Raw genomic sequence first — 18291 nt, forward strand, 5'->3', positions numbered from 1 at the left:
TACCCAGATATAATCCAGAGGTTTTGAGACACCAGCACAGCTTTCTCCAGTGGATTTCCCAGAGGAACAGCAGCTGTCTCTTCTTCCACTGGATCTTCAGAGGAAGAATACATCCTTCTCTACAGGATCCCCTTGCTCCAGCAGAACCACCCCTGACACTGCAGGAGGGCTGCAGCCACAATTCCAACAGGGCTGCCACCAACACCCACAGGGTGTCAGGTTGGGTTCTGACTCTGTCAGTGTTGTTCTGGTGTACTGCATTGTTTATTTTATCCTTTTATTTTTTTCCTTTCCCTATTAAAGAACTGTTATTTCCTGCTCCCATATTTTTGCCTGAGAGCCCCTTAATTTAAAATTTATAGCAATTTGGAGGGGTGGGGAGGGTTCACATTCTCCATTTCAGGGGAGGCTCCTGCCTTCCTCAGCAGACTTCTGTCTTCCAAACCAAGACAGGGCTGCTGGGTGGGAGATTGTCCCTCAGCTGCACCACTTCAGAGCCAGCCATGTGGAATTCCTGCAGGGTCAAGCAGACTTTGCACAATTCTTTGCAGTGCATTGAAAATTAGACTTTTCATGTTAACATTTTCAAAGTACCAGTCTTCATAAATAGCTAAGATAATCTCTCTGATATATGAGATTTTTTTTTTTTCTGTGATGTAGATGTTTTCTCATTTTTGTTCCTTTGTGCAGGGCTGTTTCCATTAAGGGCCAGAACATTTTCTCAGTAGAAGAGATGAAAGAGTCTCTCAGCTTTTAGGGAGGGAGGCCAAAAAACCGTCACAGAATCCATGTGAAAAAGATGACAAAAGCCTCCAGCAGCACTGAAACTGTCTGATCTGTTGTGCCAGAACATTTGAAGCCACCATGAAATGAGGACATTTTTAACTAATTCCCAAAATTATGAGCACTTGAGTGTGACTTTTCCTGGGAGTCTCACAACTCTCCAGAGCATTTCTACCACCTCCAAAAATCACAGGTCACCACCAAAGGAACTCAAAAGATTGGATGACAAATCATTACTGTCTGTCTTCAAATAACACATTTGTGGCTTTTCCTTTTGGTTGGCTCCTCCTCACTGAACCTGACTGTTCATCCATGTCAGGTACATCAGATTCCCTCTGGAACTTTGAGAGCCAGAAACTCTCACTGAGGAAAATTGAACTGAGACTTTCATGCAATAAGACAAACCAATTTCCTGAGGAAACAGCAAACATCATAGATTAATGGTGTGGTCAGGAGAGAGGGCAGTGCTGAAGTAATGCAGAAAATGAAAGGGAAGTAGCTTATGGGGGGAGGGAGTGCCTCATACAGAACTTGAATTTTGTGTTATTTTTGGATTACTTTTCACTCTGCTTTCTGCAGCTTCCATTTCACTGGACACAGCCCAGTTTTCACCCCAGTGCTGGGTTTCAGCCCATGCCTCCCCTTCCCTCCTGCACCTCCTTTTCTTAGAGGTGGCCCCAGGCACACCTTTTAGTGAGAAGCTTCTTCCAGAGGGGCTTTGTCAGAGGCTGGACCCTCTCCAGTCACAACACAGCTGAAGCCATGACTCCTTCCTGCTCCTTCATCCTCCTCTTTCTCCTTTTCCTTCGTCTTGGAATGGATTTCACTGGATTCACACAAAATCATTTTTTCCCCCCTAAATTTTATCCTCTCACCTTCAGTTTCACGCAGACAAGCTGGACACTGGATGTGAAGGCTTTCCTCTGCTTGGACCTCAGCCCCTGCCTAAAAGATTCTAATAGACAGGAAGGAAGTTTCCAGACAAGAAACTGAGATCAGGAACAAGAAACTCAGATCAAGGAACTGAGATCAAGGACGTACAGAAATAAACACACAGAAATAAGTTGAAAACCCAGGAGCCCTCCACTAAACAGGGCACAACATTGTGCCTGCTCTTTTCTCCAGCCCCATACCTTTTTTCCTGCACTTTTACTCATTTGTTTTTCCCTGCTGCTGTTTCATCACCATCATCTCCTCTGGCCAGTGCTCTGCTCCCCACTCCCTGCCTGGCTCAAGGGGCTCCACACTCTTCCCCTGCCCCTCTTCATCCCAGTGTAAGAGCCTAAATGAGGGATGCAGGACTCCAGGCACTCTCCAAAATGCAGTTTATTCCATCCAAGAGGTTACAGCAGCCCAGGGTGGTGGGTGACAGAGCTGTGCCCACAGCTGTCAGCTCCAGCTGCAGGCCTGGACACCCTTTGGGTTTGGTTACAATGCATTATTTACTTTTCTTTGCTGAGCATCTTCATACAGTAGAACCAATCTATACCTTAACTTTTATCTATAGCCTATCATAGCTACTGTAATTACCATATTCATGTTACTGTTCTCCAATAACTACAAGTCAGTACATTACTGTTTAAGCTAGAAGTTGTTTTTCAGTTTTCTTGCAGTGGAAAATTCTGAGACCTTTTTTCTGCTTGCAGCTTTGCTGACTTGTTTGCCTGTGCTATCTTTCTGCTTGGTAAAAACATCTTATTTTTTGAGGTGGGTTTATCCTTTGCTCTAAGCCATAAAAACCCCTTCTAACTAACACACCCTTTGCCTCCTCGGTTATCCAGTCAGACTGGCTCAGCAATTCTTTTCCTCTATATCAAAACTTACTTCCATCTCTATTCCTTCATCAGACTCTACATTTAAAAATCTTTCTGCCAAGCACACATATCTGTGAGACTTTCTTGTCGAACTTTCATCCTTCCCAACATCCCAGGGGTGCAATCTCCCTTCAGTTTGCCATCCAGCCCTTCTGCCAGCAGAGCCACCAGCTGCCTGCCTCCCTCTGCCCCAGGAACTGTGCCCAGGGGCAGCAGCAAAGCCCAGAATCCCTCAGCAGCCAAGCAGGATTCCTGCAGAGGAACCCAGCCCTGCTTCCCTTGGAGTCTGCCACGCTGGGGAGAAAGCCAAAGGCAACACCCCACTTGTTTCTCCTACTAAAATGGTGCTTTTGGTCTGCTTTATTTCTCCCCATTGCTCTCCTTCTCCTCCCACCTGAGCACATCACATTCCCAGGGTGAGTGGCTGAGGCTGGGGCTGTGTTCAGTGGAGTGCCTGGGCTGTGTGCAGGTCTCTTGTTGCATTCACATTTTCTGGACAAATCCCTTTGCCCAGGATTTTTCTCCTGGGAAGCTGAGAAGCCTCAGAGAAAAGGAAAACAATTCTTATCTCAGTTGCTTCTCCCATGTTGTGCTCATGTGGAATGTGTTTGGAGATTGTTTACCCACAGGTGATTGTTTCATTGGATTCTGCTGTGAATTGTTTTTACTCTTTGGCCAATCAGGGCCAAGCTGTGTCAGGACTCTGGAAAGAGTCAGGAGATTTCATTATTATCTGTTTAGCATTCATTAAGTATCCTTTCTTTATTCCTTAGTATAGTATAGTATTCTTTAATATATCTATAATATTCTTTAATAGTATCATTGAACAATAAATTAGCCTTCTGAAAACATGGAGTCAGATCCATCACTCCTTCCCTTGTGGGGAGACCCTGCAAATACAATATTCTGTGAGCACAGCCGTGTCTGGGAGAGCCTCTGCAAAGCTTGAAGGCATAACCTGCACCATGAACAGGCTTCCTCCCCCTCAAACACACACACACACACACTGAGACTGCTGCTGGCTCCATGAATTAAATATTGCCAGCGTGTTACAGCATCACATTGCAACAAACATCACCATTAGCATTGCTGAAAGTCAATTTTAGGAATTCCCTCTGAGCCCTCTGCAAGGATACACAAACTTCTAACAAGATAAAGATATCCCATGAGGATCCCCACACTCTCCTTGTGTTTTTGGGATCCAGTTTCTCCCTAGGTGCACCCACTCTGTGATCCCTTGGGAGCCTGCTGGCCTCAGAACCCAGCTCTGCCTCCCACTCCAAAGCTGAGGAGGTTTAAACTCCATCAAATCCCCCTGAACCATCACTCAGGATCACTCTGTGAGAGCATCCTGCCCTTGGCAGCCCAGCCCAGCCTCCAGCCCAGGCAGGAGCTGCTGCAGGCAGCTCAGAGATCTGCACGGGCAGAGCCCAGCAAAGGCTGCTCCTAAACAGCCCAGGATTTGACTCTGGGTGAATCAAACTGTAATTCACAAAGTAATTGCTTGGGCAAACTTGCTTGAAAGCAGACTCATGCCACAGAATACTAAACTTGCATGGAAGGCACACAGCACTACATCTTTTCTTTTTCCCTTTTTTTTTTTTGCCTCAAAAATAAGACCAGCAAGGCAGTTTATCATGGGGTGGTTTTTGGCTGCTGTTCCAAGCAGAACCCATTTAAGTGGACAATTCCAATTGTGCCTGAAAAACAGAGACAGCAAAAACAATGCAGAAGGCAGTTCCTGGTGTTTACAGAGATGCATAAGGTGAATGTACCAGGGCTGCTAATCAAACATTCTGCCTGCTTTTATGGGTCTGGGAAGCCTGAAAAAACCCTGTGTATGGGCACCAGCCTGCATTTTGGAATAACATTTCCCCTTTGGTGACACAGAGGGATGACATTTAGATGCTGCTCTGACAGATGCATTATTTCATCAGAGCATTTCAAGCAGGCAAACAGGGGAGCTTTGTTTTCCCTGTTACTGTAAGGATTACATCATCTGCAACCTTTCTACCAGGAGGTCTCATTTCAAATGACAGTGAATATTGTTGTGAGAAATGCCTGTGTTAGCTCTGCTTCAGATGTTCATGGGATTTCATCCATTCCAGCTCCATTTCTAGGTGCTTTTGCTGGATTTCACCCTCCTCAGAAGATTATTTGCTGACACCTGGGGTAAGTTTAGAGCTTCCTGACATCCCTGGCAGGGATTTGTATGGGAATTTAATCCATCTAATTTAGCTGTAACACAGGTATCTGTCCTTAACCAAACATCCTTGGGCTTCTCTGCCTGCAGCCCAGATTTGTCAGTCACCCTGGCTCTGCCTTTTTGGATTGGGGACATCTATTTTGAGAGCTGCCACTGTGAAAATCAGAGCAAGGAAACCCAAAGGTTTCTATTTTTCTCTGCTTTCAGATTTACAGGCAGCCACACAAACCAGCTGTGATAGTGGATCTCCTTGGTGCCAAGGAAGTGACCAAAATTTAGAAGAAAGATTATGCTTTTGAGATATTTTTTTACTTCTTTTGTTCTTTTTTTACCATATTTTTTTCCTTTCACGTAACTGAAAACTGCAGCCAGAGGGTGAGGGGGAGGGAGATTTTATAAACACTTTTAACAGCAATGGCTAAATTGAATCCCATTGTTACCTCTCAGTACAAAACTAAACCTGCAGATTCTGCCACAGAAGGACACAGCCTTCTGCTGCTCCCAACCACATGATCTGAGCAATTTAAGAATAAAATTCAGAACCTGCTGTACTTACTAAGCTGGAGCCTCATGTGGCCTGTGTTGAAATTGGGTGACTCAGAGTGGAGTATAATACTCTGTCCTTGCAGCAGAAATAACAGCAGCAGGTTTGGTGGAAGATTCAGGGGGAACTCACCCCTTCCAAAGGTTTTTCCTGCTTCATTCAGCTGTGAGGGGCTGCCCACACCAACCACCCTTCACATCACAGGGAGTAAAGCTGAGAACTCAGATATTATTGATCACTTTGTTTTAACATACAAACTCAGGCTGCTGCTTCCAGTTCTGGCCCCAAGGCTGGAAGCAGCTGCTGGTTTCTGAATAACCCATGCAATTCAGACCACCTGCTCAAGGTTTAGGTACCAGATAAACTGAGAATAACTCCAGCCTTGTAACAGCATTCCAAAGTTCATTCCTATATGGCAGCACATGTGAAGTAGGTTTACTATCCTCCTCTGCTGAAACAAACAGCTGGACCAAAGGGAATACTGTGGAAATGTGGGCATTTGTCAGCTGCTTTGTGAGAGAAGGAGGGAGAGAAACCCTACCCCAGTATCAGCATGAGGTGAAGAAAACATCCTTAAGTACAGCACCAAGAGACTTGGCACACATTTCTGTAGCTGATGTCTTGATGCAGGAGTGGAGCAGGATCCTGAAATATGCTGGGGAAAGTTTGGCTCTTGTATTCCCAAGTTACAGAGCAGCCAAATGGGAACTGGTAGACAAAGGAATTACAGAGGAAAAAAAAAAAAAAAAACAACAAAAAACCACCCCAAGCATCAACTAATTATCTCCTTATTCCAAACTGGAAATTATCCAAAAGAAGGGAGACAAAGGAGGAAACAACTAACACTTTATAACAACCCAGTTTATGAAACTCTGGGGCAGTGAAACATAACCTAGCATTTAAGGACACTGGATGTGAGGCTGAATTCTACCAGCAGCTAAACCCTCCCTTCCCTCTCCCAGCCATAAGAGTGACAGTCACATTTTTAACTCAGCCTGGCAGCAAATGTAGTTCAAGGTCCCCAGAGTCCCAGAGCAGCAGACACAACCCCCAGGAGGGTCTGCAGTCCCTGCAGGCTGTGACAGCAGGGCAGGACGTGTCCCCACCATCAGGACAGCAGGGTAGGACATGTCCCCACCATCCCCTTGTAGCTATGATATTTTCTGAAAATCCTTTCCTTAGGATTTTTCCTCCTGAGAAGCTGCGAAGCCTCAGGAACAAAATGTAAACAATGATTATCTGCTGCTGTGGAATGCAACAGGTGCATCTGTGATTGGTCTCATGTGGTTGTTTCTAATTAATGGCCAATGACAATCAGCTGGCTCGGACTCTGTCCCAGACACAAACCTTTGTTATCATTCCTTCTTTTTCTATTCTTTGCTAGCCTTCTGATGAAATCCTTTCTTTTATTCTTTTAGTATGGTTTTAATATAATATGTATCATAAAATAATAAATCAGCCTTCTGAAACATGGAGTCAGATCCTCATCTCTTCCCTCATCCTGAGACCCCTGCAAACACCATCACATCCCCTGGCTGGCTCAGCAGAGAGCAAAACAAAACCCAGCCAGCTTTGCTCCAAGGTGAAAAGGGCACAGGTCAGCAATCAGTGCATCCTGTCAGAGCTTGGGACAAACCATGACATAATCTAATCTAACATTTACATCATACACAGGCCATAAATTAAGTTCAGAACAGAGATTGCCACCATTACCCATCCCAGGCCTTGTCATTTGATGGAATTGTGATCAATCTTCCCCAAATTAATTCTGTATGAAATCCATCACCCTCCAACAGCTCTAAACACCCTCTGGTTTAATTTACACCCTCTTACACCTAATCCTGAGCAGCACAAACCACCCCAGGCATCAGCTGCTGCAGCAACCAAAGAACTGAGCCCAAACATGAGTTCAGCCAGAGTATGAGGCAGCACAGCCTTGGCACAGCACACGTGGAGGATTCCCATCCCATTCTAAGGAGCTGTGCCAGAAGCACATGCAATGACCTCCTCAAAGGAATCATTGAATCCCTTCTGGAATTTCCCTTCCTAGGAAAACACACAGGATTAAGGCTTGGTGCGTGGAGTGGGTTTGTAGAACTTACAGGCAAAAGGAGTCACAAAGCAATTTATAAACACAACACTGCTGTCCCTGCTGCTTATTTACCTTCTTCCCACCCTACAAACCCTTTTACACACAGAGACAAACCCCCTCAGCCTGTCCAGCAACAGCCAGGGCTCCGATGAAGATTTTCACAAGGGAGGCTCCTGCTGCCCATCAGGCAGAAGAGAAACTGGGATTTGAGTCTCCCTCCTTTTATAAGGCACCCCAGCTGTTATTTGCCTATTCCTAGGAGGCACCTGATCAGAATTTTGATCAGAAATTCTGTAACCAGAAGTTAGTTTCCTTTCCAATCAGTTTTTCCCCAGTGCATCTGTGGTTTGGACATTGTATATCAGGCAGAGGCACAAAAAAATCTCAAACATTTTAACAGAATCAAAACAATAAATGTTGGAGATGATCAGTGCTAGAGAGAAAGGATGAAGCTTTTCCATGTCAATTCCATATACACTGAAGAGCAAGCAAAGCAGACAACAAAAAAAGTCACCTTAAAAGTCACCACAGGAGCCACACTCAGCCCAAATTTGACTCAGGCTAATGTCCCAGAGGGGATGTCTGTCCTTCCAGCCAATAAATGGAGCATTTCTTCAGGGAGATGGTAAAAGATAAAGTACTCAACACTTCTCAGTTTAGAACAGAATCTATTTTTATTCAACACAGGATGGTGAATGGATTAAAGTCACAATATTCAGCATTAAAAAAAAAAAAAACCAACAAATCAACTCTGCAGTTGCATTTAAATTTAGCTGTACCTACTGGTCACTCACATTTTGACATACAGAATTTTGTCAGTCTTGCCCATTTCCAGATATAAACACCTGATACTAACAATACACACAGTTTATTCACTATTTGGGGGACTTTTACGTTTTTTTTTAAATAGAAAACCAAATGTTTTTGTCCAACAAATTTGTAGTTTGGAGGAACTGAAATGTAATCTGTCATCATCCCATACCCGAATCACTGCAGTGCAAAACCTATTCAAATAAATAAATAAATAACAGCAGCAGCCCCAACAAATATAACCCAAAACACATTTGAATATCTTCAGAAATACAACCAAAAGCTTTTTAACATCAGACTTCAGCCCACAGGGAACAGCTTCTCAAAATCTGAGTGCAGCAGAGCTTGAACTGTTTCAATAAACTAGGATGAAGCTCTACACATATTTTTGGGGAAGGGGACTGGAATTCCCAGCTAAAGTTGTCCTCCCTCCATCTCTCCCTCCCCACACAGGCACTGAATTGTGCCAGGACAGCTGCTTTGGGGTTGCAGTGTTATTTTTGCCCCATCAGAGGCTGTTTCAGCAGTGGCCCAGGTTCAGCCTGGTTGAGTGAGGAGCAGTTGGACATTCCAGGAGCAGTTTCCCATTCCAGGAGGATGGAAACCCTTCCAAGTAACATTAGAAGGGCTCAACATTTAACCACAAGCACAGCACAGATTTTTGAGCTCAGTTGTTGAGAATCTCCCCTGGTTTACTCAAAATGTAAGTGAAGTCAAACTTCCATCCTTTAAGTGCAGGGCCAGGACCCTCCCAGAGCTCCCTGCAAGGACCTGGCACCTTCCCCAGATCCCTGTGGGGTCATCCCTGCACCTCTGCTCAGCTAAACAGATAAAAATGAGCCCATCCTGACACTGCCCAGGTCAAGCATGAAGCTTGAACCAGCAATTCAAAGACTGAGCAGGTACAAAACAGCCCTGGAAATGAAGTGTTAGCAGCAGCTGATGGGACATTCCTGAATATTTTGCAGGGCTTTTAAAGTGTTTTGCTAATCAAGTGTAAAGACTCTTGCACTGTCTCACAAAACTTAAGAGCACAGAGCAAGACAAAGGCCTAGAGCTTTAATAAATACAGTTAAGGATAACACACAGTTTAAATTACCTAATCTTTGTGATCTAAGTATAAACACCCCATACAAAAAAGAAAGATTTCTTTTCACTTTGTACATCTTAAAAAAAGCAAAATATAATCACAGAAACATTCTGTTTGCCAAGCAGACAGCTGTACAAAGAAATGATATGTTCTGAAGACATTACACCATCTATTTTCTGGGTAGCACTAGGTACTCAAATGTTCTCTTACAAACTACCACCCACACAGGTAATTTTTCTTCTCTGATATTTTGGCTCCAAATCTGAAACCCAGAGCCACTTGAGAGAGATTTCTGGATATGAAGGCCCAGATCTGATGATGATTTCCACATGCACACCCAGCACTGGAACCCAACAGGGACCCTGTGCCAGGGGGCACCAGAGCAGCTCCCCATGCTCAGCCCTGAGCTGCTCACACAGCTCTCAGCTCTCTGCCACCCCAAAGAAACCCCTCTCACGTCAGCCCAGCCTGGCAGGGAAGGTAAAATGCACAATTTTATAATGCCCTGAAAAATCATTAGAGCCTCCACTGGAAATTCTGACTCATAAACTGCTTTTTGTTGCTTAGGACTCTTTTTTATCTTTTTTTTTTTTTGCATAATCCTAATGGAGGACTAACATCCATCCAGAGGATCTGTGAAAACTGCTAACTGCAGTACACAGCAAGGGTAAATTCTATTTTATAACCTACCAAAAGGCTGGATGCTGTCCTTGGGAAGTAGAACTGGAGCTAAACACTCATAACACAGCCAGGTGATTACTGTGTGAGCAGCTTTAAACCCTAACAGCAGCACATCTTAATAACCAGCTGATAGTGCCCTCTATAAAGTGATGCTCTCACTGTACACAGATGACATCAGAGACACATTGCTCACTGACCCTGGGACAGTCACTCACACACTGTTAAAATTTCAACTTCCTCCTGCACCAGCTTTGCCTCGATTGTTGGCAATTACACGGTTCATAGTTTCAATTAAAAACATCCTATCAAAAGAAATAAAAAAGGCACTTGGTATTTCTCTTTGGCTCAGTTGAGGCGTGCTGCTGAAGCCTTCCCCAAGTCCCCATCTCCCCTCTGATGAGCAGTGGCCATCCTGAGGTACTTGTTCATGTGCAAAAATCAGAGCTCCAGGGGTTTGCCATGTCTCACACTGCTCCCAGGAATCCTGCAAGGCTCTTCACCACACAGAGACCCTTCAGACACAGAATCAGGTGTCCCATGGGGTGGGGTTCTCAGGGAGCAGCTCCATCCTCTGGCACACTCCTCGTCCCAGCTCTGCTAGCTCAGTGCTCTTTGAACCTGGGGGAGAAAAGCAACCAGGCAGGAAAAGCTGAGCTGTGAGGCAGAACAGGCACCAAAAGGCAGAATCCAGCCCCTGCTGTGCATTTTTCTATTCTCTCTGTTTTACCTCTCCAAAATTCTACAATCAAGGGGCTCAATTTAGATTTTGTGTCTGGATTCAGTGAATTCTTTTTTTCTTAGTTTGAAATTCAGAGTCATGCTTTTCTTTAAGGAGAGCTTTTAGAAAAAGTTACATTCTAAACTATTAAACACAGGGCAGGCAACTCCCCACCTGCACAATGAAACCCACGGAGGATTAAATATTTGAGAAAAAAAAAAACCCACAAACAAGAGACTGTGACAGTCTTACAAATATTTTTGAAATATGTTATAAATGAAAATGTCCATGGTTTGAAACATCAAACTGAGTTCTGAAGCAGAATTAAACCAGACAGAAATGGATCTACACAAACCTTAATGTGTCCAATCCAGTCTACATTTAGGTATTATGGGACAAAGGTTGGAATTGATCTTGGAGGTCTTTTCCACCCTTAATGATCATTTATGGCTACATATGGAAGGCTTAGAAATGTGTTTTCAAGGTGTTATTAAAGAGCAGCAGCCATAAAAACACTTACAGGGTGTGATCTGCATGACACTGAAGTTCCTTCTGGATAAGACGGAGTAAGAGCTGCAAAAACAATCACAAAATCTCCTTTAGTATCATCCAGATAAACAAGAAGCAGAATTATTCATTGTTATTTGGAGAGTTTCTCATTTGAAACATTACTCAGTAAATGCTGAACTGGGTTTAAAAATAATAAAGATTTACAGATGCTCAATAATGTTTGGCAAAGGAGCTTTCACAATAAGCAGGCAAGAGGAAAATAATTTCCTTTTTGCATCTGAGACATCAATTTCTTCATAAAAGCCACAGTGGTTTTCTGGTTACTTTACCAGTAAATGTGTAAAGAAACCAGCAGAGGGACCCCGACGCTTCAAGAAAACGTGTCAGAAGGAAATTTTAGCTATTTGCAAAAACAACTGTGTGAAAAGCTTTAATCCCACAATTAGTCAAGGTGGGTACAGACAGTCACGTTTGCTTGTCTGTGCAGCATCAGGGACTTCAATGCACTTTAAAAGGATTATTCAGATAATAGCAGGGAAGTGATTTTACAAATACAATTTGATGGTTCTCATGTACATTACAGACAGAATTGGAGCTTTCAGGGTTCTTCAGTATTTCAGGTTATGTCATCCTCAGAATTTCACTATTGTAAATTCAGTTTGCTCACTGTTTTAAGGATGAATGTTTTAAGAAGTTAAACATTTTCAGAGGCACAGAAGTGGCCAAGAATGACAGAACTGAATGGCACATAAGAGGATAAAGCCCCCTTCAGGTACCCTTAGAAAAATTACATTTGAACACAGGTATCCATGTGCTGCACTGCAAAAACCAGGAAAAGCAGAACAGTTATGCAAAAAAGGATTTACTGCAACTGCAGATTCAAATCTCTCAAAACCAGAGCTTTGCAAAGGCATTTTAATTGATTCCTCAAAGAAATGTGGCACTTTTTTCCATTTTAATCAATAATTGTAAGAGAAAAAAAAGTGAACTTTATCTAGGAAAAATATGACAACCTCCCAAGCCTCATTCTGCAGCATGAAATACCACATATTGAAACAAGCTGCTGACTACAAGTGGCAACAGACTTCAGGTATTAAATTACCTGATTTATTTATTTAATTTATACTCCTAAACATGAAAAAATTAGTTTCAAAATTGGGGTTTAATTTGAATTTAGAAGAAAAAAGCCTCAGCTGTAACTCAAAGGATCCTGATTTTCTAGCGTCAGGAAGGGAATGGTCTGACACTCTCATCTCCTCTGCAGGAGGCCCAGAGCTCAGTGCTTTGGACCAAGCCAGCACCTGTGTGCTCTTCTCTTCTTTCCCCAAACATCTGCTCCTGGTTCCTGTCAAAAGCCAGGAGTGCCACTTCTTCATCTAATTTAGCGCAGCTGTCTCAGGGCCCATCTGGAAAATGTGATGTATTAACTTTCAATAGCTTCATTTTCAGGGTGATTTTGGTGATACAGCAATGTAGGAAATGGTTTTTATGGCTTTGAGAAATTGGCTTTAAAGACAACAGAAGTGATTCTTCTGTGAGTGGAATCTGAGGCAATTTCTAGGTCTAAATGTGAAAGTTTACTTGCAATTATGCCTGTTCTAAGCTGCTCAGCCAGCAATTAACAGCTGGGTATTTGCTCAGGAACTGAAGTTCATCAGAACTGATCTGCACTTTTGATTAAAATTAGATGAGAATTTCAAAACAAGCAAATTTGCTGTCAGACTGAAAATCTCCTATACCACTGGAAGTCCAATACAACACAGGATACTGAAATGGCAAAAGGACAATTTGCATTTTGGGACAGTTTAACACAGAGGAAATACACATCATCTACATTTTTAGACTTACTAGCAAGGCACATGCATCTGCCATCATGAGCATGTAGAACACGTTGTTCCAACCAGAAGGGGAAATAAGGCCAGCCAGGAGAGGCCCCAAAGCTGCACCTAGAATACAATATTGGCATTATATTTTGGTATTTTATATTACATACTGTCAGGACTGTGCAATGTAAGATTCTCTGTACTGAAATGTAGTTATTCTGAATTAGAATATCCATTTTTCCACTTAGTTAACTCAGTATTAAACCTGATGGATTAAAAAGTCCCAGTAAGTGCAAAACATTACTGGTACAGATGGGAAGCTGGAAGACTTAGACGTGTAATAAACACCTACCTTTGGTTCAACAAAATGCTCACCCTGTATTACCCTGAATTTTACTCTGTTCTCCCTTCCACAAGGAGGGCATAAATAAAATATCCCTGACCCCAGGACAGCCCAGAGCCATCTCCTTTTGCTGTCTGTGCCCAGCATCAGTTGATGCTTTGAGAGGTTACCTAGAGCAGAGGCTGGACAGAGTCAAAGGAATAAAGTAGGGATTTATTAAAAAGCCTTCAAAGGATGCACCTTGGGCAGTACAAGAGCCTGGCTGAGGCTACACCCAAGATGGTCACGAGTTTTCACACTTTTATAAGTTTTGGTCCATTTCTATGTTGGGGTTAATTGTCCAATTACAGCTTCAGGTTATGCAGTCCCATCCTCCCAGACTGCTCTCCTCTGTTTGCTATTGCTATACTTTTTGGGCCTTTTTGTTGTTTGCACTTTTGGGCCCAAAGCTGCAATGGTGTCCTTGGTTCTCAGGCTGGAAATGGATTGTTTTGTCTAATGCAACTGCAAAGAGAACTTGCTAACACTTTATATGAAGTTCAGAGTTCTATACTAATGCAGTACAGAATCTGGAAAATATGAAAGCTAAAACTTAAGGCATCACAGTGATCCCCCTCTGTGGCAGTGTTTGAGGGTCCCCAGAATGAGGGAAGAGATAAGAATCTTGACTCCATGTTTCAGAAGGCTGATTTATTATTTTATGATATTATATTATATTAAAAGAAAATTATATACTAAAACTACACTAAAGAAAGAGAAAGGAGACATCAGAAGGCTAGCAAGGAATGATAATAAAATCTTGAGACTGACCAGAGAGTCCGACACAGCTGGACCACGGTTGGTCATCAAGTAAAAACAATTCACATGGAACCAATCAAAGATGCACCTGCTGGTAAGCAGCCTCCAAATCACATTCCAAGCAAGCAGATAATCATTTTGTTTCTGAGGCCTCTCAACTTCTCAGGAGAAAATTCCTGGCCAAGGCATTTTTCAGAAAATATGTCAGTGCCACCCCCCTTCCTCCCACCCTCAGCTGTGGGACCACTGGATGTTTCAGGTGAAGCTTGTGCTATTCCCCATTTCCAAAACGGAGTCCTGGCCAAATATGACCTGAAGAGCCCAGTTTTTTGGAAATGCTTTGTTGTAACCTGTCAGAGCAGGGGCAGCGGGCCCTGGCTTACCCACAGATCCGGTCCCGTCGATGATGGCCGTCACCGTGGACAAGGCCCGCGCGTTCCCCTTCAGGCTCTTGTGGGTACCCTGGGGGAACAGAGATGGCTGAGACCCACCCTGAGCTGAGCCCTGATAACAGCACCCATCTCCCACCCCTCACATGGGCTCTGTGCTGGGGACATGCCTCAAGGCCAAGGATGAAGTGAGTGAGCATTGCTTGGGGTCACCTCGGTCTTGCCAAGGACAAGGGCTCCAGAGGATGCGTGGAGATTTCTGCCCTGTTCCTTGTCCTGCATTTAAAACACTTCTGCATTTAAGACAATAAGAGGACTTTTGCCTCTCTCTTGGTGCCCTAAAGAACCAACATACTACAAAACAAACTTCCAAAGTCTCCCTGCTGAGCAATGTTGATGTTTTCACAAGGCATTTGTGACTTGGCTGACCTGATCCTGCTGGAAGTGCTGGCAGCTTAAGTATCTGGACTTTTTATTTTCACACACCTTTACTTGTGTTAAGGTCTGTGCCAGATAGAACTTTCTGATGGGAATTACATCAGCAGCTCATGTCTCACACAGCTACAGCTCCCCCAGTCATTTAAAAATGCAAAATATAAAAGGGGCCAAGGCCCCTGCACAGAGGCCTGACTTTGCATGCAACCTTCAGACTCAATCTGGGTTGTCACCCACAGTCTTGTGAGTGGTCAAGAATAATTTAGAAGTCTCTCAAAAGCATGGCACTCACACTAAAACACAAATTCTAAACCAAATCTCAGTGGCTGAGTTCAGCACTGCCTTTTTCCAGCTCCATATTTCTTTGCTTTGGGCCAATGCAGCCCCTTCCCTGGGGACCCTGCAGAAGTCAAAGGGCTCTCTGGAGGCCAAATGTCACAGGGAAAGCCAAACTCACCAAGTCAGCAGAGACAGCAGTGGTGATCAGGGCATAAGGGCCATTCACCAGGGCACCACTGATAAGCAGCATCACTGTTCCAATTAAAAAAAAAAAAAAAGAAAGAAAATGTGAGTTGTGCTGTATTTGTGGGGTGCCCTGATGAAAGCAGGAACGATGAATCTGACTCCATGTTCTCAGAAGGCTAATTTATTATTTTATACTACATTATATTGTAGAATACTATACTAAACTATACTAAAGAATACAGAAAGGATACTTATGAATGCTAACAAGATAATAATGAAAACTCGTGACTCTTTCCAGAGTCCCAACACAGCTTGGCCCCAATTGGCCAATGAGTGAAAACAGCTCACGCCAGAAACCAATGAAACAATCACCTGTGGGTTAACAATCTCCAAACACATTCCACATGAGCAAAACAGAAGAGAAGCAAATGACATAATAATTGTTTTCCTTTTTCTCTGAGGCTTCTCAGCCTCCCAGGAGAAAAATCCTGGGCAAAGGGATTTTTCTGAGAATGTGAATGTCACAGAGTTGTGTGAGAAACTGTTCACCATAACAACAGGAGACATCACACCCCATGGCTCCCAAGTGGTTTAATCCTTCCCTGGCTCCCCTGACCCAATACAGAACTGGGAAAGGAAGAAAACCAACATCCATTCCTCCCCTTTTCAGTGCTCACTCCATAATGTGAATTCTCAAATATACCAGAAGATGGGGCTGAGACAAAAGCACTTCCCAGGGTCCTTACTGATCCTGGAAGGTCACAGAAAAGGGAGTATTTGACCAAACTGGCCATGAGGGCAGGGGTTGCTCACAAGATACACCCACAAGTCCCTTCTGTCCTTGTAGAGCAGCAGAGGACTCTGAAAGTGAAGGAGCCCTTCAGGCAGGTGAGACAGCACTGCCTCACTCCTGTTCCCATTTCTGGTTTGAGGTAACACACACAAAGTCACAGGTGAATTCTACCTACTCAAATGAAGTGAATGCTTCTGTCAAAAGTACTACAGGCAATATTTAAACATCTCTGACATCTGGCACAGGGGATATAAAAAAGCCTGTGCTGACACAACAAGCTCCAGAAGAGTAATGATATTAATTAGATCTGTTCTCTTGCCACCTCTTACTCATTTTCTGTCTTCCTACTTCAACCTGTAAAAAGCCTACAAGACCAAATTTAGGAATTTGATTCCATACTTCCTCCTCTAAGGAAAAGATAAAAGAGAAAACAAGGGAAAAAACATCAAAGGTCATAAATGCAAAGTTCATGGAAAGGTAAGTAGAATAATTTAAAAATACTCACCTATAGTAGCCTCAAGGCCCATTTTACTGACTGCAGAGAACATGTAGAGCTGGAAAGAGAATAAATAAGCAGTCAAAATACCAACATATGGACTAATCCTGGGTTCCCCATTTGCCCCATGTTAACTACAAGGTATTTTAACTGGTATTACATGAAAGTTCCAGGATTTTCTAATCCCTTTCAGGCCACAGAAGAATGACTGTCTGATTGGATACAGAAGGGAGATAAGTGGTAGGATCCCATTCCTCTATGTCCTTTCAAAAGGAAGGGCTGTGTTATGGGACCACTCAATTTTAAACTCTCCAACTGCAGCTTCAACACAGCACAGAATACAACTCATTAAAAACATCAAATAAAAATGTTTCTCATGTCAATCTGCTGGTTTTCAAACAATGACAGCTCAGAAATTTTAGCCTAAAATTCTGGATAATAACTAAACATCAGATTCTTCAAAAGAGTGAAACTTTCCATATATTCTGTAACAAAAAAATACATTAGACTTGTTTAGTAGACAAGCTTGTTAGCTTGTTTAGCCCCAATATCTATACTTGCTCAACTTTTCAGGCCAGTTTTTAATCTGGCCTGGACTCTAGATCCAGGCTGGGAGATGCTGCCTGCAGAACTGTCCAGGAATGGTGTCACAGCTGTGGGACAGGGGCAGGCTCTTACTGTAGGTGCTGCAAGCAGCAACATCATTCCACAGGTTGATGCTCTCTTCTCCAGCCTGTCTGAAATGAGACCTGCCAAGATCCCACCTGAAAGAACACACAGGTGTGAGGAAAACCTTCAGGGTGTGTTTTGCACAAAAGACATCAGTTTAATTTAATGAAGCAGAACCCAGTGGTTTTTGCTGCATAGTTACACAATTCACACAGCAACATCCTCATGAACCCAACCACTTTTGACCTGAAGACAACAGAATTGGAACTTGTTTCTCCTTATTATTTATTTCAAATATCCAAGGCAAAAAGCCTTTTACCAGGTGCCACATGGCCCTGCTGCTGGAGTTCTGGTATCCACTCACTGGTTTCACATTCAAAAGAAAACTTGGTTCTCTGCAGCCAGGGAAACAAACTAAACTGTCTGCATTGGCATGAAAATTTATTCACTGGTCACCTTGAAAATGATACAGGAATAGCCTAGTCATTATTATTACGATCTCCCAATTTTATGACATACATCTATATACATCTATATGATCTCCCAATTTTATGACATACATCAAGGAAAAAAACAAACAAAAACACCTGTGGCCATTAACCACAAATCTTAAGTTAGACTGACAAAACGAATTATTTTGATGGGTGGTGACCAAGACTCATAAGCCAGAGCTGATGGAGATAAAAGATTCCATAATTTGTCTATTCTCATCTGTACTGGACAGCAGCACTGGCTGTGGAGGTATTTTACTAGATTTACTAGATTTTCACTTTTCAACTCCCAGCTCAGTAGAGCTTTACTGCTACTCTTCTACAGCAGAAATAATGAATAT

At 43.1% G+C, this 18291-nt stretch overlaps 1 protein-coding gene across 5 annotated transcripts in view; it reads right to left on the reverse strand.

Moving 5' to 3' along the window:
- Nucleotides 1-8087: 8087 nt before the first annotated feature.
- Nucleotides 8088-18291, reverse strand: part of SLC37A1 (solute carrier family 37 member 1) — a 36438-nt gene continuing 26234 nt past the window's right edge. For all 5 annotated transcript variants that reach the window (XM_059466191.1, XM_059466188.1, XM_059466189.1 and 2 more), the window contains 7 exons: nucleotides 17469-17554; nucleotides 16800-16848; nucleotides 15494-15567; nucleotides 14596-14674; nucleotides 13097-13194; nucleotides 11259-11311; nucleotides 8088-10638 (listed from right to left, as the gene is read on the reverse strand). In XM_059466191.1, the coding sequence (XP_059322174.1) occupies nucleotides 10623-10638; nucleotides 11259-11311; nucleotides 13097-13194; nucleotides 14596-14674; nucleotides 15494-15567; nucleotides 16800-16848; nucleotides 17469-17554 (455 nt within the window). In that variant the 3' untranslated portion in view covers nucleotides 8088-10622. The remainder of the gene's footprint in view (nucleotides 10639-11258; nucleotides 11312-13096; nucleotides 13195-14595; nucleotides 14675-15493; nucleotides 15568-16799; nucleotides 16849-17468; nucleotides 17555-18291) is intronic.

The sequence above is a fragment of the Ammospiza nelsoni genome, chromosome 2, assembly GCF_027579445.1.
Source record: "Ammospiza nelsoni isolate bAmmNel1 chromosome 2, bAmmNel1.pri, whole genome shotgun sequence".
Classification (NCBI taxonomy): domain Eukaryota; kingdom Metazoa; phylum Chordata; class Aves; order Passeriformes; family Passerellidae; genus Ammospiza; species Ammospiza nelsoni.